The sequence below is a fragment of the Brachyistius frenatus genome, unplaced genomic scaffold, assembly GCF_029030835.1.
Source record: "Brachyistius frenatus isolate BFR_SWC_R1_liver_20210118 unplaced genomic scaffold, ASM2903083v1 Contig_16, whole genome shotgun sequence".
Taxonomy (NCBI): domain Eukaryota; kingdom Metazoa; phylum Chordata; class Actinopteri; family Embiotocidae; genus Brachyistius; species Brachyistius frenatus.
The window spans coordinates 1791948-1815804 of record NW_027210615.1 but is presented as its reverse complement, the minus strand read 5'-3'; the positions used below and the strand labels follow the sequence as shown (position 1 = coordinate 1815804).

The window sequence follows — 23857 nt, the reverse complement described above, 5'->3', positions numbered from 1 at the left end:
TTTCTTTGTTGGTGAGGTGAAGTTGGCACGTGCTAACACACGCAGACCTTTACTAAATCAGGCTCTCAATGGTCTAACTCTGGTCAAACAGACTGAAAAATGCAGTTAAGTGTTACACTAACTGGCCTGATGGAGGCGCTATGATCAATCATCAGACGTCTTTGAAAGGTCCAACAGTATAAGACAAGCAGAGTGGAGAGTAGATAAGATTTGTTGGGGACAGAGCACAACACAGACACCTTCGGAGAAACTGAGACGAAGGCTGAGTGAATTTAAAAGATGACAAACTACTCCTGCCAAGTTTCCAAAGCAGGACACAGTTATTAAAGTGAGTGAGATGGGATCACAACAGAGAGGAAGGAAGGAAGAGGAGGGAGATGGATGAGAAGGGGGATGAAGGGAATGATTGGAAAGGAAAGACGGTGAGAAAGGAAGGACAAAGACACCCTCACACTGTAAACCTAAAAAAAGAAAAAAAAAGAAAAAAAAAGCAGAGAGAGAGGGATGATGGATGAGTCCTAACTGTGCCTCTGGGTCTGTATTCGTGTGTGTGTGTGTGTGTGTGTGTGTGTGTGCGTGTGTGTATTTTGAGGAAAAGACCTTTAATGACCACTGACGTAATCCCTCTTCATCCCTTGCTGACATGTTGCCGCAACTTGGCCGTGACTGCGCTGCTGTATAATCAGCAAATATGACTGTGTTTTTCCCAGCGAGCTCAGCTCAACCACAGTGAGGCAATTACACCAGCGAGGGCGCTCCTTACTCACATCATGGTATTAACAGCTGTGTGGTCACTGTTAGCGTCAACTTGAAAAAAGCTGCTGTGTTCAGAAGGAAAATATGTGTTGCTACAAGTACAGGTGAGAAGATCCAGGAAGCCCAGTTTGATTAACAGATCCAGATGTCTAAACGCTACACAGTGGTAGGGTTGCACGGCATTAAAATGTATGCTTATCATACCGTGTACAAGAGCTCATTACTGGTATTGAAAAAAATGCTAAAAAAGGAGATATGCGCCTGCGCGGTGCAACTCCTTTCCTCCTTCACTGCCTGTCAGACAAAGCAGTGGGCGCAACACACAAATGCCGCAGAGAAAGCAAAGCAAAAAGTGATTGAAAACAATATGGGATAACTATGGCTATCTTAAAATGAGGTTCTCTTTGAGGATGGATATCCAGTTTGCAATAAATGTGACGCAGAGTCTCCAACAACAAACATCTTCAAGAATCGCTCCGTGCAGATCAAAGTTATAACTTTAATGCCGAACAAATGACGTGCAATTGTTTAAAAAAACATTGATCATAAAATGCGCTATTGAAATAATATTTCACATCTTGGCTCCCAACTCCATCTTTTCCAGCTTGGGGTGCTGACATCACCTCGTTTAATGTGAAAGCAGTTCTCGTTGAGCTTTCACACACCTGCAGTAAACTGTCAACTTTGATTTGATATACCTTCGATGTCCTCCTTATCTCAGACGTACACCTTGATACACTTTGATTCAATCATCCCCCCCCCCCCCCCTCCCACCAGCCCCCCGCCATACCTTCCCCTGTTGTGTAGTGGCCTCTCTCAGCCTCTGCTCCCACTGAGCTCTCTCCTGGCTGAACCTCTCCAGCAGCTCCAGCTTCTCTCTGCCCCAGTTCCTGTCTCCGATCTGAAGCTGGTTGGTCCGCAGGTCAGTCAACGGGGAGAGACAGGACGAGATGAGACGAAAACATCAAAGGACGCGGAAACAAGATGGAGGTGATGTGCACATTGTCACCCGTGTAAAAAACCCAAACATAACAAGTGCTCATATTTTCAAATCTCTCCATCTACTTAAGCCAGCCATTTGAACCTGCAGTGTTGAACCTTGGCCAGTGAGAGTAATTCCAAAAACACTGAAGACGTCCTTCCATCATAGATTCGGACTACTCCATCGCTACTGTTGTGTCGGTTTTGATCAATTTGGTCCGATAACATTTGAAATGTTTTAAAATATTTTATACCCATTTAAGTTAGCATAGGACTAAACTGGAAGTTGGCTGTCAGATGTTTCTGTTGCGCACACCATGCTCATAGAGGATGACCAGTATGTATCCATCTAGCCAGCACGAGAGTAACTCACCAGACACCGGATTCATAGACTGTGATTACAGAGAGACTGACTGTGTCTGGCAGTGGTAGATTTAATCAGCTTGTATGAGCTCGTTTAGCAAGAGCTTGAATGTAATGGACATTCGTTTATATGTAAAAGTTCTTCTTGAGTCAATGTGTCTTCACAGTTTGTTCCATCCATGTAAACAGAGTCACAGGTTTGTCCTGTTACGTTCCAGCTCAACTTGATCCACACTCACTTACACACACATTTACCTGTTTAGTTAGGTCCATCACAGCTGCGTAGGAGTCAGCCAGGAGGTGCTGGTGCTCCTCACGTTCCCTCTTCAGCGCCACCTTCAGGTCTGGAGGGTCCAGTGCATCAGTGCAGGGAAGAGCCGTTGCTGTTTTGCCTGCTTTAGTCTCGAGCTGGAAGGTGAAAAGCACAGCAGTCATTATAAATTTTGCTCAAGTACAGAGATCTATACATTTGAATCTTTCTTTTTTCATTAAACTGAAAGTTTTATGAACTTTATCTTGTTTAAATCACCACTGTTTGATAAGGCAGTGTTTAGCAGTAGCAAAATGAACAATTACGGATAAGAAAATATCACAGTGTCACCAAACTTTTCATTTTTTTCAGTAACATTACATATTAAAAACAGTTTCCATCCAGCACTCCATCCTCGCTCATCTTCCATTCTGCTGCTCGGAAGCAACAACTCTGCTTTCTTTTCAGCTAAATTTAAAGTTTAGTTCTTCGAGTTCAGGTTTGAGTTGAAGTTCTTCTAATTGTGTTATCAGTGAAATCCGAGAGAGATTGAAGATCTTTAATTCAAATAAAAATAGCATAATTTCAGAATATAAACACCCTTGTATAAGAGATTAAACTAATAAAAGCTGTGCATTGAAATCTCCCTTAAGCCAAAAGACACAACCATTACTGGCAATTCCATCTTTTGGATAATAAAGTTAACTTTGAATTTAAAAATACACGAGTGTTATATGAGCATTTTTAGTGTTGGAGCTGAACCAGGTGATACATTTAACTGCTTTGTATTCTTTGCTTCATTAAATCTATGAATACGAACCACATTTCAATAAAAAAAAAGTCTATCTGCAAGATAAACTAGTAAAGTTTACCGTATGACCTTATTTGTTGAGCGTTTGTTTTGTCTTCAGTGTTTTGATAAAGAATGGTAATAAAACATCACACCAGATAAATAACAAAGTCATAAAACAATAATAGCATATTATGCAGGAAATACAATATGTCAGTAAAAATGCAATACAAAGTCATTAGATAATAATAATGGACTAAAACGTTCAACACTTCCCCTCATGAGAACAAGTATCCAGGTCAAAATGGTGGAAGTACTAAAGTAAAATCAAAATGTCTCCCATATTTTCAGTGCTGCCTGCAATTAACAGTATTTAGTCTCTCCACCAACAGTTTGTGTCTTTGAGTGTAAACAACGTAGGACATTCATCATGACTCCAGGTATGACTCATTCAACCACACAGATATTTATGATGGGAAGTCCCGGTGTCTCTGTGTGCTTCATCTTTCTGTTGCTGTTTTTCCTCTCTGAATGCCTCCCTGCTATACTTCCTGTCTCCCTCTGTGCTTCTCACCCTCTGTCTATCTGTCTCACCTCTTCTCTGTCTCCTTGCAGCTTTCACACCTTCTATTTTGAGCCCTCTCACCCTTTTTTCTTTTTTTTTCACTCTCCGTGAATCTGGCCTGCTGTCACAGAGCCTCTATGTGGGATCACTTAATTTTTTTATGAGCAGTTCTGCTTTTTTCTTTTTCTTCTGTCTGAGCCTCATAGTTCAGACAGCCAACAACACCGGGGCCATCAATCTGACAAACAGGCAAACGCACGCACACAACAGACCCATCAATCCCCTCTGCCTCTCTCAGTCTGGCTCTGTGGCGTCCGTTCTAATGCTAATGGGCCCGTCGGGCAGCCAATCATAGTGTAACACACGCACACTTAACCCAACTCCCGTCTCCAATAGCAACACGCTATTTCTCGCTCATGATGAAGAGGCCGTAATGAGCCCCTCGTCTTAACGAGGTTTACTGCTGAGGCGGTGACAGGGAGGCCGTTTCACTGGATGACTGCCGTTTATTGGTGGATCAGAACCGCCTGGTTCACGACTCGCTGCTCACAATTGAGCAAGTTCAATTACTTCAATTCAATCAACTAAAACTTTGAATATGAATGCAGACGGTGGATTTATTAATTAAGTTCTCCCAGAATAATCCCAGCAAGAGACTTAAGGTCCTGACTGTTGAAGAATCGTTTTGGCATAATACCAAAAACTCAGACCGGAAAGACATTTTTTACATTAATCGTGTGGCTTTCCAGTTAATTTCTTCAATAGAAAAGCAGCTGTTTATGGAAATCTAAATTTATAGAAATACAGCCGAGCGTTACTAACAACACAGTGGCAACGACCGCCTGTTAGACCCAGAGGGGTCTTTGAGCGGAGTCCACTTACCATCATCTATTGTTTTATTATCATCTTGGCAATCAGACAATCTCTATTCTGATATTTAAGTATTTCCACCACTATTATCGGTCTCTAGTGTAAACTGTTGTGTAGTTAAATATCAAATTAGCAACGCCTGCAGTCAGATTTCCTGTTTATTTGCTTTCATAAGTGCTGACTGCTTGCTGAGCTAGAGCCACTATATTGTTAATACAACAAACTATATAAATAACATGCAGACTCTACACTAGTTGGAGAATCATTTTCAACACTGAAACTACAAATTAGATTTAAAAAAAAGTAATCAATGTGTATTTAATCATATGTGTGATCGATTAAAAGATGTTTTGTTTAAATAACTTTGATATTAAAGTAGTTTCCTGTAATTTAGGGTTAAAATAACCCTAAATTTACTCACTATGATTCAGTGGTTTAAAAATAAAATAAGTCCAAGGGGAGGCAAGTAGGCCTACTTTAAATAGAAACAGTGCACTAGTGTACTGAACTTATCTCGAAACGAAAGGAAAAAAAATCCTCATCGATGGCTCACAGTGTAGCATGTGATGTTCTGAGCAGCATATTATTTGCCTGCAGCAGGTTTCCGCTTCAGGAAACATCACAGTTGATGTTATCTGTTATCTGTTACCTCAAACCAGCCATCAGATGGTAATCTAGGCCAAGCAGCAACCACAACGCTCCTGAGAGACAACCAGTGTGCCAGGTTTATAAATAAAAACAGTCTAGATATTATATAATACATGGAGATGATACATATGGAAATATAGTCATGTAAATAGCTGACTGCATTAATGCTGTGAATCTAAAACTGAAGCACTGAAGTTTCATTTCAATCCCGTCTTATTCTCAGCTTCTACTGAACGTTCTCTAATATGTTTAAGTAATCATAAACAAATATATCGTCCAAAGGGATCTTTTCATTATAAAATAAATATGTGTTAGTGTTCATGAAATCTTAGCTTTAAAAAAAAAAAAGATTCTCACCCAAAATTACAATAAATTCAGCAGCGATGAGAAACAACTGTATTCAGAAGCAGAGGTGTATTGCTGCTTGTGGACGGCACCTGTGGCACACAAGTGCACACATGGCACGCACAAGGTTATATTGTAGCTTCTGAGGGCATGTTAACACTATAGTGGCCAGTTTACAGGCAATAACCAATTTAATTTTCCATCAGTTGATTTTTTTTTAAAGTCAACAATAGGCTATAGGCTAATTGTGCTATTTTCAACAACAACAGGTTCTTCCAAATGTTGTAAATCGAAAGCCTTGTTACGAAAAGAAGGGTTTCTGTCTACTGATGCGCTAGAGGGCTTTTGATTTTAAATGAATATACAGGGAGCGTTGAGTTTGTTCGAAAGCAGTAACCTTAACAAGGCAATCGGTAGCGGACTGAAGTGAGGTTTCAAGTTGACATTGTAAATCACTGAATACACCCTAAATCTCAATATGACAACTTTGACTATTCCATTTTTTTTTATTGGACCATCAAGCGCTCTAAAAATGTAAATGAATTTCATCCAGATCAAGAGAACTGTGAACATATTGTGTCCTCACTTGGAGAAAAAAAAGAGGTGGAGCTTTGTCGCGTGCTCACAAACCACCAGACCTAAATTTAGGAGGAGAAAAAAAAAATTGATTTAGCGTTGACTTTCTCAACGTCTTCTGTCTTCTGTCAGCAGTCATTCAGATCATTATTTTTCATCACCTAAATGAACAGGATATATTATGTTCAGTAGTGACAGAGACCGTTGAACTGATTCTGCATTCTAAGCCAAGCTAAGCTAACTGTCTCGGGCATGTAGTGGAGTGATGTCAATACTTGCTGAAACGAAGCAAAAACATCCAATGCAACTCTTTCTACCAAATAGTTTTAGTTGCCTAAAAGCAACCAGCCCCTAACTGGAGAGGCGGCAGATCAGAAAACTGGATGGTTACGTGTTATTTTAAAGTAAACAAACAACTCCGTTTGTCTTTTACAACCCTGAGTCGCACTTGCATTTGAATTGCGCGTTGTTATTGTGTCAGTCGTCGTCCTGCCTTCGTGAGTAAACTGGATTGAACAGATGTGATGAATGAGCGATGAGATCTTCCAGCTGCTCGCTCTGTCATCACAGAGATGGCAGGTGTTTGTAACAGGTCAGGAAGGAGAAATGATTGAAAAAAAATAAATAAATAAGGAGGCAGTGTCGTCCTGCATGCTTTCGCAGATCTGGATATTGGTTCTACTTGAGTGACGGTGTTTGTTTATTAGGCTGAACGGGAGAGATCATTTCCCGTCAAGCTGTTTGACAGGTAGGACAGGGTTGGAAATTGAGTTGACTCATTCAATGAAGCAACAGCTGGTCTGTGACCACACACACACACACACACACACACACACACACACACACACACACACACACACACACACACACACACACACACACACACACACACACACACACACACACACACACACACACACACACACACCCCTAGGGCAAATTGATGACATACTTTACAGTGTGCGTTATTGGCAGAGGAGAGATTGGTTCCTGCTGTGGCATCTGGGCCAGAGTAACGCACACACACACACACACACACACACACACACACACACACACACACACACACACACACACACACACACACACACACACACACACACACACACACACACACACACACACACACACACACACACACACACACCTTACAGGTCAGGGAAGAGAATGAGGACATTAAAGTTTTGCACAGATGTGTGTGTTTGTGTTCAGATTGACGGAATATGTGATAAAGTGCCGAACAGTCAAACATCATAAATGACACTCAAACGTGCTCGGACGAGACGATGAATCACACGTTCATAAAAACCTGCAGCGACGCTACGTTTAGGAAAAGTAGAGCATCTTATTTGTTTGTGATGCAGCTCTCGCCTCCTATTGGCGATCAGAAGACAAATGATCTGGCACCGCAGCACGAGGCTCGAATCTCTCTGATCATGACGATGATTAATGACTCAGCGTTTTGTGTGCGTATCTTTGTGTATTCTTGCGTTTCTGTGCTGTTGGGAACCAAAGTAGCTCTCAGGGAATCCTCCACTGCGGGAACATTCACTGCTTCATATACTGTACATTTGTTGTGCTTCTCTCCACCAGTTGTTCTTTATTTCAAGTCCTCATTGCATGAGGTTTACTATGAAATGCGAGTCATCATGTGCAGGATGTCACAGATTCTTTTAAAAGATTATTTGAAAATGAGTGACGATTCGTAAATAACTTTAGGCACATGGAAAATATGTTTTACCAAATTATGACCAGGAGTTATATAGTAACTGTTCTATGCGGCCCTCAGTCCAAGTTCTGTCAGGTTAGGCTTACAGGAGGACATATGGCTGAAAAGCTCTACTTAAAAAGTATGGAAAAAAAGCATTTTCTGAGACATATTTTGGTGGTTAGACGGTAAAATATAATAAGATAGTAGATAAATATCCACTCAGGGACCAGAGATGAGTACACATGAAAAGACCTGTTTAATTGCCCAACATTTAAACCTCTCTTTTATCTCTCCTTCCTCCCTCTCACTGTCTCAATTACTGGGCGGTAACACACAGGCTGTGTTCCATCTCAGAGGCTGTTAATTAACACGGTTACCGCCTCGGCTGCTGTTATGAGACAGACAGATAGACAATGGGAGAGGAGGACACATTAAAACAATTACTCATTGCCTGTAGATGAGACGGAGAGACGGAGAGGGGATAACAGGTGTGGATGGACAAAGAAACCACTTGACAGATGGAGAGGTAGAAACTAAACCCGAAGGACGTTATCAGTTTAAAAAAAAAAAAAAAAGCACTTGTCAAAAAGACTAATGGACACTTCAGAGAAGAAACACCGCAAATTATTCACGTTTACTGTACGTGTCCCACCTGGTGTGCGATAACTGTCTGGCTACATGTAAGCAAGGCTGACAGACTTGATAGGTTCTTTTTTTTTTTTTTTTACCTCTCCGTAGTGAGTGTATGATGTGTTCCTGCATAGATTTATTGAGTGGGACATTCTGCCAACAATCAACAAAAATATAAATGCAACACTTTTGTATGATAAAAGATCTTCTTTGCACATGTAAGGTTTAATTCTGTCATCTACACTGTCTATGCGAAGTTGCTGTATATTGGCAGGAATTGGAGCACGCTGTCGTATCCATTGATTCAGAGAATCCCAAACATGCTCACTGGGTGACACGTCAGGTGAGCATGCAGACCAAGCAAGAAATGTTTGTAGCTTCTGGGAATTATGAACAGATCTTTGCAAGACGGAGTCGTGTATTATCATGCTCTAACATGAGGCGAGTGAACAGCATGACAAAAACACCTCAGGATCTGGTCACATTATCTTTATGCACTCAAATAGCCATCGATAAAATGCTCCCAACGAAGACGTTGTCCATAGCTCATGCCTGCCCATACCAAAATCCCACCGCCACCATGGGCTGCTCAGCAACACAACGCCATACGCCCTGCCATCTGCCCGGTACAGTGTGAACTTGGATATATCCATGAAGAGATGCCAGACGGAATCAAAAGGTGAGCATCGCTCAGGTCTGTTACAATGACGAATTGCAGTCAGGTCAAGACCTTCGAGGGACGACGGGCACTCAGATGAGCTGCCCTGAGACAGTTTCTGACAGTTTGAGCAGAAATCTGTCAGTTGTACAAACCAACTGTTGCATCAGCTGTCTGGGCGGCTGGTCTCAGACATTCTTGCAGATGAAACTGCCAGATGTGATGGTCCTGGTTACGCATGCCAATTGCACCGTCTCTTAAAACATGTGTCATTGTGCTGTGTGATAAAACTGCATATTTTGGAGTGAGTTTGTGACCAGCGCAATAATCCTGCTGTTTAATCAGCATCTGGGTGTGTCACATCTGTCAAGTGGATGGATTATTTGGGCAAAGTTGGAGTGTTCATTAACACGGATTTTAATAAATTTGTGGACACAATTTGAAAGAAATAAACCTTTTGTGTTCATAAAAGAAGTTTTAGATATTTTACTTCAACTCATAAAAAAAGGAGATTCAAAACAAAAGTGTTGAGTTTATATTTTTGCTTAGTGTAATATTCGCACTACATTATTTTTTTTCTCCCTGTCCTGAATAGTTCTGCTCCATTCTTTCAGGTTGAGGTACTGATTGCTGTCAACATCTGTCTAACTACATGCACAAGAAGAGGGCAAAGATATTAGATAATCTGTTTCCATTAATGGACAACATAGTGGTTAGAGAATAGGAAATAAAACAACTTTGATACAGTTTGTGTGCTGCTGTTTTCTTCATTCATTCTATCAATAAAACTCATTTCATATTTCAGTTGACTAACAGACTGAACCACAGTCCACTTTCAATGCAGCAAAAAAGCATGTCGGATGCAACAAAAGTACATTTTTTTCACTTCAGTTTAGTTAATTGTTTATTTGTTGAAGATATATTTACAGCAGTACTTTGTTCTCCTTACCTGTGTGACGAGGCTCTTAAGTTCGGTACGCTCCACTTCCCATGATGCTTTGGCCTTTGCGAACTGCTGGGTGAGTTCCTGCGATCCTTGTCTCTCTTGTCGTAACTCTCCGCTCAGATCCTGCAGCGCCACCCTCAGGTCCGCCAAAGTGCTGCTCACGGCGCTCGACTAAAGAGAATCACGGGTAAGTGTGTGTGTGTGTGTGTGTGTAGGTAGGTAGGTATTTACTTTATTAATCCCCGAGGGGAATTAATAGTGTGTGTGTGTGTGTGTGTGTGTGTGTGTGTGTGTGTGTGTGTGTGTGTGTGTGTGTGTGTGTGTGTGTGTGTGTGTGTGTGTGTGTGTGTGTGTGTGTGTGTGTGTGTAAAAGTGTGTCACTCTTCCTACCTTTATAGTTGGGCTGAGTGGCTGTTCGTCTGCAGAGCTCCTCTTGTCGGTTTGGTGGGTCGGGCTCGGCAGGTTCTCCTCCTCCAGCAGCAGGTAGAGGTCCTTCAGGCTGTTCATCTAAAGAACCAATCACAGCGGAGCATCACCTGTCACCTTTTATTTGTACTTTTCCCTGTTCCTGAGTTATGTACAGTTTATTTCACATTTATTTACATTTACATTTTGTATCATGGTTTGGCTGATTAAAAACCTGAGATCACGTAATCCAATGTATTTGAGTACAATGGAAGACAAACTTTGAGGCTTAAAAATCATTACCTAAACCAAAAATAGATCATTGATTTTGTATACACAGCCTAGCTGCATAGAGTATAAATCAATAGTTCTGGTCAAAATAAGGACATACTGACTCTCCCAGCTCTGAGACATTTCCCTTTCCATCATTTCGTACCTCCAATACGTCTTTCCACTCTGTGTCCTTCTTGCAGCCCAGCCTCCACTGTTTGAGGAAGCAGCGTAGTTTGAGGCTGAGCAGTAACAGGGCCTGTTTGAGATGCTGGGACTCCTGCACCAGCAGAGTCCTCTCCTGGCTCCACAGCTTCTGCTGAAGCCGAGCCTGCAGGCCTAAACTCTGCAGCTGGAAGTCCCGTCGGAGCAGAGCCTTCTGGTGTTCATCCTGCAGCTGAGAGGGGGAGACACAGAGAAACAGAGAAACAATCAGAGAAGACTTAAGGTCAAAAGTGTTTGCTTCTAATGCAAAGAAATCAAAGAGTGTGTTTCCTCTTAAAAATCCATGTTTAAGGAAAGTTGTTTTTTTTCTTTGAATTTAACCACAGTGCAATAAATTGAAGACAAAAGTCACCAACATTTAACCTCTAAAAACATAACATGAGTGTTGTTGAGGACAGGTAGTCATTTTGTAGATCCAGTCTATAAATATGACAACATGGCACACTTCGATCACCAACAAGAATATTTTTGGATTTCCAAACGCAAATTTGGACTTGCATTTGCATTTGAATGCCACCACTGCATCCTACTATCTTTATGCCTTCTCTCTCCCGTAGTTTTGTTTATTGTCTCCATGCAGTTCTCCTCGCTTGTGTAGTTCTGTGTTTTCTTTGCAGGTATCTCTGCAGCTGCATGTTTTTGGTCTGTGTTTACTTGGTCCCACATTCAGTTTACTGTCTCTTGTATCTTAATGTTGTTCTTTTCTCTCTGTGCTCTCCCACCAGTCGAGGCAGGTGGCTGCCAACCTCTGAGCCTGGTTCTATCTGAGGCCTTTTCTTGTTAAAAGCACATTTTTTCCTCCCAACTGATGCTCAAGGGTGAATTGTTGAAAGTGTTAGGTTCCTCTCTATGATGTTGTAAAGAATTTACTCTATTAAGTGCCTTGACATGACATATATTGTCATTTGGCAATATATAAATATATGACTCTAGACACGAAGGTACAAGAACACTGACTCTACAAATAAATAAAGAAAAAACAACATTAAATTGCTGTTTCAGTGTGTCTCTCAGTTTTGTTTAATAGTTTAATTTATCAACTTATGCTACAAACCGACCTGTGTGAGGTTGAGAGCAATTTCTATCTGAGCCTGCCTCTCTTTCTCCAGCTCCTCCTGAGTTCCTTGAAACGACTCCTCTGCTTCGGACAGCCAGGCCTGGAGGTCACTGGACTGGGTGGGCTGCGGGGGGGAGAACAAGGAGGATGAGGAGAGGATGAGTCAGGGGGGTCGGGGGGGGATACAGAAGGAAGGGGTTGGAGAGAACAACCAAGAATTGTGGAAGAGAAAGAAAGAGCAGTGGACAGGAAACATTTGTAGGAAACAAGGAGGAGGGAAAAGTACAAGAAAAAGGCAGAAAGAACTACATGTGAGAAGCACATTACATGGTCGTTTTGTGCTACATCACCCTTTAAAACACCCTTCAGCTGTGGCACACTACTGTACGTCCGCACACACACACACACACACACACACACACACACACACACACACACACACACACACACACACACACACACACACACACACACACACACACACACACACACACACACACACACACACACACACACACACACACACACACACACTTCATCTCATGCACTCTCCCATGCCTCATTTAGCTGCTGAGTGAGTGCGATCCATCAACTCACCACTGTACCATTAATGTCCTCTTTCACCCTCCACCGGGCTCAGCCTCTACCCTCCATCACCCTCCACCAGGAGCACCAACCGGCCACTCGCAGCCTCCACCGTCAGGCAGAAAAACTACTCTGACCTCTGTTTCATCATGACTCCCTGCTGTGAGAAGGTGGAGGCTGCTCGAGGAAAATGTGCAACGACAATAGAGACTGTTGTACAGGAGACAATATGTAAAGCATGAGTGTTTAAATGCACTCTAACTTATAGTCTGAGAATAATTTCATTCATAAGCTCATCAGGCTTTTATTCTCTTAAAAGAAACTAAGTAAGGGTTAAAGACGTTACAGTTTAAAGCCAAAAAAGGTGATTCTGTGTATTTAAGGCACTTTTCACAATCCCTTTGGCTGAGCATTAGACGAGATCATTTCCACTCTCATGGCTGCGTAATGACTGAGGAGCTAAAGGTCGGAGATGATTCGCTCAGCTTCTGGAAGACTGGAGGCGAGTCTGGCTCCTTCCAAACCTCAAAAATACACCCAAAGGCACCTCTAAAGCTCACAACTTAACATGTACAGTGTTTAAACAGAAGACTAACAAAAATATTTCACCATGCAGTTGTGGTTTTATCATTACTTAACCATGGATCGGTGAATAGACTGCTGTTTGTCCACATATATTTCTGGGTGAGCTACAAAAAAAACATTTAATATTGCGGAATATTGTGAACAGGAATATACTGAATACTGAGAGTGTGTATACACTGTGTGTGCGTGTTGCTGTGTCACTGCTCTGCTCTATCTACTGTATAACATTTGACTTTCACTTCTCTTTCATTCTATTTTCGTCTCCCTCTCTCCTTCACCCTCTTAGATTTGGATAAAGATGCAGACACACACTCGCACACGCACACGCACGCACACACACACACACACACACACACACACACACACAGCCCTCGTTGCTATGGAGACACACCAGCAAAAGGTCAACCAAACAAAGGTCTTTTTTTCCCATCAGTCCTACAGCTGATGGTGAAGTCACTGTTTGTTTAAGTTTGTTTCCAATATGTTTTTTCTTGCATGAGTTCATCATCCCTGTAACACACCAGGAACTTCAGGCTGCAGCTCATGCATGGTTTGTCATTGCACATGCAAATATTTGGATACATTATCCACATAATGTGAGCACACACAGTACAAAAGTACATTAGGGGCCTATTTTCAAGGGTGAAATTAGAGATTGTAAGAACCAGATTAAGTAAATGTTAATACTCAAAGTTAAATGTTACGAGTTTAGGCTAAAAGTTCAAGTTTATAGCTTCATTCTTGACTTTGGAAAAAGCAGTTTGACAAAAAAAATAAACAAACAACAACAAATCGCAACACAAGCTCAGTTTAACCAGCTTTTTCCAGAGATTTTAACTGCATGTCAGGACTTCCGGATAAGACTCAGTTACCATCAAAGCTGTCTTTGAAGCTGTTTCTACCATAAATATATGGAAAAGAAATGTTGTGCTTTTTGTTATTGACACCTTACAATAAAACCAATTATTGTTGATGTGGTTCAGCACCACGGACAGCGTTCTTTGCATCCGTGGTGCTATCAAATATGTACTTTCATTCTGAATGAATGTTTTGTGACACATACAAGTGGTTATTTGATTAATTATTAATACAAAACTGTCAGTTTAGTCCCCTTCACATTCACTGTTAGTTTCCTTTGGTACTTCAACTTCATGGACAGACTATAAAAGGAGCCAGTTGAACCTTTTTGTTCGTTACCCTGAATGCTTTTGCAGACCAGATAAGATAGAAATTTGATATTAAAACATTGGTTTTAGGCTAAAGTTGCATTCTGGTTGAGATATTGTGTTCGCTGTCTGCAGTGAGAAGGACTAAGGCTGAAACTTCTCTATGTTTGTGCCTGTTATGATGTTAATGATTGTGTGACTTACCACTGCATCATCTGTCGTCTCCTCTTCCTGTTCCAGCTGGCCGGTTTCCTGCTTTTGTGACTCGCTGCTGTCTGATTGGCTGTTCTCCTGTGTCTCATCTTTCACCTCAGGCTCTGATTGGTCCCTATAATCAGGCTGCTGCATGCATGCATGGGCAAGTTAATGAGGAAAGAAACAAAGAATAACAAAAAAAAAAGAGAATCATAGAGGAGAGAGGGAGAGATGGAGGAGAAGTTGTAGGACAAAAACAAAGTGTAGGAAATGATAGAAAACAGGACAGACAAACACAACAATAAGAAAAAACAATACAACCAAAATGGCGTCCATCCATGTGAGAACATTAGGATAACATGAAAAACAAAAAAAAGAACACAATAATGATTTATGGGCCTCACAAGACGAAGAAAAGGATGTAGAGGAAGAAGAGTTTGGTCAGAGAGGAAAATGACAGAGTGGAGAAAAGAAAGAAAAGGAGGATGGAGGGCAGAATGAACGGCTGGGGGGAAGAGGGGAAATGGAAACGAGAGGAGGACGGAGAGGGGAGAAAAGACGAGGTAAAAATGGGAGAGAGAGAGGAGGAGACAGAGAGGGGAGAAAATAGACAAATGGGAAGAGAAGGAGTAAGGCAGTTAGGATGAAAGGTCAGAGCGAAAGGAGCAATGGAGCAACAAGGTGAGGAAGAGGAGATGAGTGAAGCCAGGAGAGGAAGGAGCGAGGGATGTGAGGTGTGCAGGGGGAAGTTAGAGGAAGATAGGGAGGAGTTTTAAGGAAATGATGAAGATCAGGATGTGCAAGAAGTGAAGAGGAAGGAGGTTTGAAAGAGGGAAGTCAAGTGCAGAAATCGATCGGTTATGGTGCCCGTGCAGAGAGAAAGAGGGGAGGAAGAGGGGGAGGAGAGAGAGGGAGGAGAGGGGAGGACAGAGCGGAGAGGTGTTGGGACTCAGAACCGGCCTCTAATGGAGTCTAAACAATGTTTCACTTAAAATTACGGATAATTTCATCATAGATCAGAGTCGACGACACAGATTTTATAAGAAACAATTTTCTTTGTACACCAAATTCCAAAAATCTCAATCTTTAATTTATTATTAGGTCTTGAAAGGCTTATTTTTTTTAAAACAATGAATAGAAGTTTCTCTTTTTACAACATTAATAAAGAAAAAATTCTGGACCCTCTTTGGATTTTATGTTGTTTTTAAAAAATTTTTTTTTTATTAAATTGTATAAAAATAAGCCAATCGCGTCTGCTGATTCCAGTGTGTTTTTATAACCATATGGGTCTCATATTAAATTTGGTTTGGACCTTCATATAGTCTAAAATACACTAGATGCTCAGACTGAATCATAAGTCACTGACAATCAGCTACAACCCAACAATTTCCCAGAGGAGCACTTCAAATGAAAAATGTGATTTATGAAGCATGATTGGAAATCATTTTGGAGCGAGCTCACTGCCTCATCTGCTGCTTTAAGAAATCAGTTTGGACAACTCTCTCAATCATAACGTCAGGTGCATTCACACACAGCTTCCTTCCTCCACTTTGAACGCACGATGGTATCACACAATATAGACTTTTTTTTATTTCTGTTTTAAGACTCCAAATTTTGTGTTTTAGTGGAATTAGAACTACTATTATTTGGTAGTCAACTATTGGTGTGATGCTACAGAATCCACCTAATGAAATCTTGAACAGGGACGCCAAACGTTGCAATTGGCCAACTAAGATTGAATTATTATGCCAAAACCAGTTTAAACAAATGTAACAATGAATCAGAGAAGGAATGATCCGTATTGCTCAGTCAGACTGGATGTAAACCCAGATTTTATGAGGAATTGGCACATGTAAATAAATGGTACTTCATAAGTTCTTAATAATAGCCTCTCAAACAGGCTCCATTTGAGGCCTAAAGCAGCATCTAAACACAGGTTAGGAGGCAATCTAACAGCATGCAGAGGACACAGGTGGCATCACATGGAGAGGTTTCCACTGGCAGCTCAAATCTGACTTCACTGTTTAATATTCATGGTGGTTGTTTTGTCTTTGATCAACAGGGCTGGCATAATTTCAGGTTCATCTAGAGTAGAAACAGAACAGACAAAGGAGGTTTTTTTTGTTTTGTTCGATTGGTGATGAGTCAGATTTGAGCGTGCAGTGTAAATTCACTCTTCACTGTGAGGAGAAAACAAAGCAGCATGTTGAAATGGGATTGGGAGTGTTGGTCAGCCAAAATAATGGTTACAACAAAAACAGAGAAATAAACTAGGAAAAAAACACAACAAAAAAAACAGCAAATATAAAAGCATAAAAAAAGACTGATAATAAATGAAAGAGAAAGAGTGACAAGGAGTGAGGAAGAGGAGTGAGTTCTTTGTAGTTTACCTTCTCCTCTGCCCCGTTTTGTCCATCCTGGCTGTCTCTAGAGCAGGAGACGGAGGTCAGAGCAGACGTCCCCACCACCTGCGTGTCCCTCCCCCCTGCTGGGGGTTTACCCAGGCTGTCTACCCGCTCCACAAAGGCCTGCAGCTGGATGTGGAGGGCTTGAAGCCTGCTGGTCAGAGCACCAACCAGAGGACGGTCACCCAGATCAGACAGCTCTGAGATCTAGGGCACACACAAATAACAGAGATTATACTACAGTCAGGCATTTCTGGTCGTGTGTGGGAACGACTAGAGCTGATAAATGATGAGCTGCGGGGCTGCAACTGCAGGTGGCCGAACAATCAGTGCAAGAAAGAGAGCCAAATCAAAAGATGAACCATTTCTCACTGAGGCTATGATGTTCTTTATCCTTGTAGCTGGTGGTCACACAAAACAAATAAGACATCAACTTGGGCTCTTGTAAACTCACAGCATATCATTGTTCATATGCCAAACATCTATAATTAGTCATTTCTGTTTTTCTTGGTAATGGTTGGCTGTACTTGGAGATAATATTTTGGTAACCATGGTGATATGACTCAACCTGGGCCAGTCAGCATGTGTCTGTATATGTTACAAAAAAGTGGGCCCAGGTTGTAAATTTGAAACAATGTCCTCTCTATAAAAATGGAGTTGCTTACTGTAAGATTGCTGTTTCAGACAGTTATCAAATTTTTCAAGGGTGAAAATAAATGTTCACAGTCCTTCTCAGTCTCACAGTTGAAATTCAATTCCATTCCATTTTGCTTGAAGATCGAATGATCTCTAAAGTAGGTCATGTCAGAGAATCAATAAAAACAAATGAAACGATCAAATTTCTCATATTGACATTTAAGATGTTTTGACTCATTCGTGACATCAGCTTGAACCCTCGTTTTGATCCACTACTGTTTGCCTTCTTAAAGTTACTGCATTACGCGTTAATACAAACACAACACTTCTTCTATTTTTTTTCAAATTAAAAGCCCTCTAGTATTTTAGTAGACAGAAACTCTTCCTTTCTTAATTTTTACTGTGAAACATTTTGAAGTATGTGCTGTGACTGAAATCGGACTGGAAACAAAATACATTTTTGGGAAAATCAGGGCAGGTCTTTTAAGAGTTAATGCAGTTCAACTGGTAGATTGTAGTTAATTGTACTAGTAGTTAATGTTAGTTGCAGGTCTACTGTTATTGTACATTCATTAACAATATAGAAGTACATATTTTATATCCATCACTGCATGAGGAGTATAGACTATTACCATCACCTTCTAACAATCTCATGAGTCAGCAGCGATGTCTCTGCATCTTAAGGACACTTTTGTTTGCAGCAAATAAAGTTCAAACTATCTAAAAAATGCACTGGAAAAAGATTTAGTCGTCAGTGGTGTTGTAATGTATGCAATGTAATGTTTAACTAAATGATATGCACATCTTCAGGGTTTCAGTAGATTTCATGGATTGAAATGTGCCACACTGAATATATCCAATAAATTCTTTGAAAAAATGAGTCTTTGTGGAAAAAAAGGATTTCCTGAGACAGTTTGGTCCAAACACAGGACATGTACCTGGCTGGGAGGCTGAGGTTTCTCCAGGTCACATGGCTCTGCCGCCTCATTGCTGCAGACCTTGTGATAGATGGACGGGGAGGAGAGGCAGTTCGACTCGGGGGAGGTCAGGAGCTGTATCGCCGTGGAAACCAAGCGAGCCTGGTCCCTCATGGCCAGCAAGGCATCATGGTCCTTCTGCCCCAGGCACGCAGGGAGTGAAGTTGTTGCGTCAGCGTTGTCCTCGATCTTCTTTCTTTGTTCCTTGATCTCGAGAGTGTCGTTCTCACCTCCGACCGGCTCTTTGCGGTGAGGCGGACTAATGGAAAAACAGAGAGCTCTTTCACCACTTACTGTCGGCTTTAATAGTTGAGAATCTGACATTGATCCTGACCTGAAAGTCACGCAAACAGATATTTGAACATCTATGATAACTGTGTAAAATCCATTTGCTGAGGATGATTGTGTGATACCACTGAACAGCTCCAGAACAGCTTCTAAATGGACCATGAAGCCAGATTGTGTTGTCAGTCTCTGTTTCCAAGGTTAAGAATCGCCTTTCATTCTCAAGGTGCAGTAGTTCAAAGCTGATATGAAGTGAAAGCTTGAATGGCTTCTTCAGTCTGTATTACTGAGGGCTGAGGTTGCTGTTTAGGTTATAAGGTTCAGGTTTATGCAGTGTGGTTGAAACAAGCTCTTCTAATCTTTCATCATACTCTTGGATGTCTGGAGAAAAACTGGATGTGCAATTTTGTCCGCTGTGCCAGGAGGATGAATCCCTCTGACTGTGGTGGTTCCCTGACTTTTCCTCAAGTGCTGACAAGAGGTCAATATATGTGGGTTTTTTTAGTGAAAGATCTAAACTACTGAATGGATTGTCATGAAACATGGTGCAGACATTCCCCAAAGTATTCCAGAGAATTAATTCTACTCTTTTCATCATGATAGTGAGATATAAATATAATTTAGAAACCTGACCAAATTTTAGAGCCTGATCAATCTACCAGTCTATCACGGATAAATTGGTATTGGCATATTTGTTGGCTAATACGTATCAATATGGAATTTCTTTTTACAGAACTTAACGTAAAAAAAAAGTCTCACAAAATGCTTATTTCTTTGTCTATAAAACACAACTATGTGCAGTAACCCGGGAGGAAGAGATACGCTTCAAATGTGAATCTCTACTGACGACAAATCAAAAACTTGGTCCTCAGTTTCACCTTAAAATGTTCTTAAAGTGAACTGGAAAAAGAAAATATGAAATTACCTGCTGGGGAGGCACTCAGCCGAGTCTCCAGCCTCTGCATCTGTCTCAAGAGCCAGTCTTAATGAAGAGGAGGAGGAGGATGAGGAGGAAGGAGCATGATAGGATGCCAGATCACAGCGCTGCAGGTTGGACAGAAGCACACGGTTTTCATACTGCAGCTTCTTCACCTTCCCGCTCAGTTCTCCAATCTGCAGCCTTGCCAATCGGAGCTCCTCCTCCTGGGGAGGTGTGTCTGTGCTGATAAGCACCGCCCCTTCCTGTATAGAGTGCACTGGACTGTCATTGAGCAGCTCGTCCGTGAGCGACATCAATGAATTAGTTGACAGTGCGGATGCTGGCGGTGGGAGTTCAGATTTATAGCGGTTGATCTCGTTCATCAGGAGTTTGTTGTGTTCTTCCATCTCGATCAGAGACCTCCTCAGTAGCTCCGCCTCCTCCTCCACAAACTGGAGGTGTCTCTGGAGCTCCATGACGTTTTCAGATGAAGCTCCTCCCCCAAACACCATTGTCCCTCCTGTGAGGCCAAGCCCCGCCCCCAGACCACCACCATTACCGGTAAGGTCTTGAGGGCCATCTAGGGATAAAAAAATTTAAAAAAAGTGAGAGATCAAGCAGTGATTTTAAAACCAGTAGCTGTTTCATCTTCGATCTCTTTGCTATGCTGCACTTACTGGCTGCTCACAATCTTATAATTTGTCAAATGTAGCAATAATGCTAAGACACTTACAATTTATCCATGTCAGACAAGGGTTTAGCCGTTAAGGTAAATGTTGCTGCATCATAAAGATAAGGTAATTATTCACTGAGAAAGTCTGGTGTCAGTCAGACTCTCCGGGTGAATGTTAATCACAGTCTTTGCTAACCAAGAATTCCCAGGCAGTCATGCTGCCTGTTGATTTAAGATCATTTGCACTTTCACACAGAGGAGCTACACATCTCTAACAAATTAATCATGTTTGACGGATGACAAGAACTACCTTGCGGCCCCTTCATGTCGTCCATCTCGGCTCGGAGGCCCCTGTTCTCCACCTCCAGCTCCACAATGCGTCGACTCAGCAGGTTGGCCTCCTCCTCCACCAGCTTGAGGTGGACTCTGATCTCCGCCTCGCGGGTATGGGGGGAGTCAGCGACCTGCGGGGTGTCAAATAAAACAGACGTGAGGAGGAGGAGAGAAACATTTACTCACCACCTGTTCATTCTTTTAATGTTTAATAAACTGCTTTTATTTACTTGGAAGTGCTTCTATTTTCTTATTCCAAAATATGTCACTTCTTCATTCATGTTCAGACAGGACAACCTGTCATATTTATGACTCTGTTAATTGGAAAAACAATATTTTCCACATCATCACATATTTAAATGCTCATCATTAACACAAGTGACTGGAAAAACAATATTGTTACAACTGATACTATTATGGGAAAATCAGTGAGTCCATTCTGCTTGGTGAAATGTTTTAATACTTTGTTCTCTGAATCCAATAAAGACAGAAGTTGGCGCACAAAGTGTGATTTTTATTTTTATGAAGTGTTTGAGTGGTTTTTAAAACAATACAAACGCCCCTCTGCTGAGTTTTCCCATGCAATTTTCCCAGTGAAAATATGTGCCATTTGGGTTTTATATGGGAACAAAGGGTGTGGATACTTGACTAACCATAACCGCCATTATAACCAAATGACAGTCGTATACAGTGGGTTCAAAGGCTAAGAAAAGATGGAAAGTGTTTGTATGGGGCGACTCTTGTTCAATTTCAGCTGGATCGACACTCTACCCTGTATCAACCCTCTAAAAGGATAAATACTGTGGCTAGTGGATTTTTCCGCTCTAAATCAGGTGAAATCAAACTTCTCATCTTTCTCCTGCCTTCTCAGAGTTCGGGAGCATTTGATTCTTTTATACCTTTGTTTACTAGCCACTGTCTTGTCAGTGCTAAATTGCTCAGTATTCACTGTGTGACTTTGACAAAGTTGAAAAACTTCATGCTCCTGCAGAAAATTGCTCTTTAGTGAACAGCTTCGTCTTTCTGTCCCTCTCACCTCCTCCACGGTAAGCGAGGCGTTAACGTCCCCGTACAGCGACCTGTACTTGGCCAGCTCCTCCTTCATGGCGTCGCTGTCCTTCACAAGCTTCGTCAGCTTTTTGCACATCAGCGCTGATTCCTCTTTGGCAAAGTGGAGCTGACACTTCAGGTCTGAACTGTCCTCCTGCAGTGACGAGACAGAGTGAAAAGAGAGTGTTGAGGTGACAATGGTACAGAAAACTGCTGCATCACAGGGAGGCTGACATGTCAGGCAAAGGGCTCTTTATTATTACCTGAGTCATTAATTTTTTTTTTGTTCAGACAATTGGGGTGAACAGAGACAAAAGCGCCACACGTTCAACAACAAACTGCAATAAACATGTTCCTCTATGAACGATGCACGCTTCCTCTAAATCAGGGGTCTTCAACGTTTTTCAGGCCAAGGACCCCCAAACTGATAGAGAGATGGAGCAGGGACCCCATACTATATATATTGTATAAAATTGTGTTTTATATTAAACTGGAGGAGTGCAGGAGGCTTGGAGGGACATGTCCAGGCTAATCTAACTCTGTGAGTGAACCGGTGTCCAGCTTGAGAGAGCTCCTGTGTGTCGCTGAATGTGTGCATTTCTGACTGAAAGATAACATCTTCTGCCTCCATCTATCCATTTGCAACAATATGTTGGATTCATGTTAATGTGTATTTAAAGACATTTAAATTTGTGGGGAAAAAAATAGGATCTGACTGGTTAGCTGTGTTGGAGCGTGTCCTCACTTAGATCTTAATAATGTTTGAATATCTTTTAAATATTCATAATTTCCAAAGGTTTTGTGAAACTCATTTGGATTGAAGATACCGGCAGGCAAGTGAAGAGCCCCCTCAGTCCAAACAGTGTAAATATAAAAAATGGTATGACAATCCATCATACTGTATATCTACATTCATTAAAAATGTAACTAGCTGTGTTAATATGTTTTATGCACCACAGAAAATATATGAAAAAAAAAACATGATTAAACAAATGTTCCATTTTAGAAATATGCCAAAATTAAAATGGAAAAAGAAGGAAGGTGATTAAATGGAAAAACACTGAGACACAAAGACGCACAATATGACGAGTCACATCTAAACTGTCGCTCTCTGGTAAGGACACACAAAGAGGGGAGAGGGCACCTGTCAGTCTGTCCTGGGACAGAGGTTACACAGAGATGGACAGAGAGCCTGACAGGACAGATACACACAGAGTGAGTAAAAGCTGCAGACACACGGACAAATGCAGGAGAGCAGTGAGGACACACTCCAACGCAGCTGACCAGTCAGATCACTGCGAACCTGCGACCTTCACATCCGTCCAGACAGGCAACTGGACAACGTTAAAGGTGATGCATATGAGGATTGAATTCTGTTCTGATGTTCATAAATTCAAACCACAGCAAAGGTTTTTTGACATCCCCTTGGCCATCATAGCATGCACTAAACCGGTTTGCTCTCTGTTGGTTGGACACAAGCCACAGTCTATTACAGTGCTGCAACTCCACTGGGATGAATTGGCTTTTCATTCTATTTAAAATTGCCTTGAACTTAAGAAATAATGACAAAGCTCCATTTGACTAACTTGTGGCTTTTCAGCTACCAAATGGTGAGGTCAGAGTCATGCTGTGTTTGTTCCTTGTTTGGCTCTTTACAGGAAAAAAAAAAAGAGAAGCACAATGGAAACAGAAAAACAGCAGCAAACACACACATTAGTGGTCTGCCGCAGACAACGTTTTTCATCTGAAAAGAATATTCACTAACTCACTGGGATACAGTTTACACAACTGAGACTAAAAGTGGTTCACAAATGACGGAGCAAAAATGATTACAGTAGAAGAAGCTGTAACAGAGGCACATGCTGGCAACAAACAACAGCTATGGGATAAAGGTAAATGCTAAAACAGGACGCAACACAGTGTAACAGAGTCTGAAGGTACAGGTAGGTAGATCTTACGTGTTGGCATTAACAACCATAAGCTGCAGGTCATACATGACCAA

The 23857-nt window shown here is 41.5% G+C and overlaps 1 protein-coding gene across 2 annotated transcripts in view; it reads right to left on the bottom strand.

Moving 5' to 3' along the window:
- mtcl2 (microtubule crosslinking factor 2) overlaps positions 1 to 23857 on the bottom strand; it is a 113046-nt gene that overhangs the window by 17829 nt on the left and 71360 nt on the right. For both annotated transcript variants that reach the window (XM_069693899.1, XM_069693900.1), the window contains exons 6-17: positions 21842 to 22009; positions 20783 to 20936; positions 19806 to 20379; positions 18557 to 18854; positions 16968 to 17189; positions 14587 to 14721; positions 12048 to 12170; positions 10931 to 11161; positions 10480 to 10596; positions 10093 to 10260; positions 2356 to 2508; positions 1547 to 1663 (exon numbers count right to left, since the gene is read on the bottom strand). In XM_069693899.1, coding sequence (XP_069550000.1) covers positions 1547 to 1663; positions 2356 to 2508; positions 10093 to 10260; positions 10480 to 10596; positions 10931 to 11161; positions 12048 to 12170; positions 14587 to 14721; positions 16968 to 17189; positions 18557 to 18854; positions 19806 to 20379; positions 20783 to 20936; positions 21842 to 22009 — 2460 coding nt within the window. The remainder of the gene's footprint in view (positions 1 to 1546; positions 1664 to 2355; positions 2509 to 10092; positions 10261 to 10479; positions 10597 to 10930; positions 11162 to 12047; positions 12171 to 14586; positions 14722 to 16967; positions 17190 to 18556; positions 18855 to 19805; positions 20380 to 20782; positions 20937 to 21841; positions 22010 to 23857) is intronic.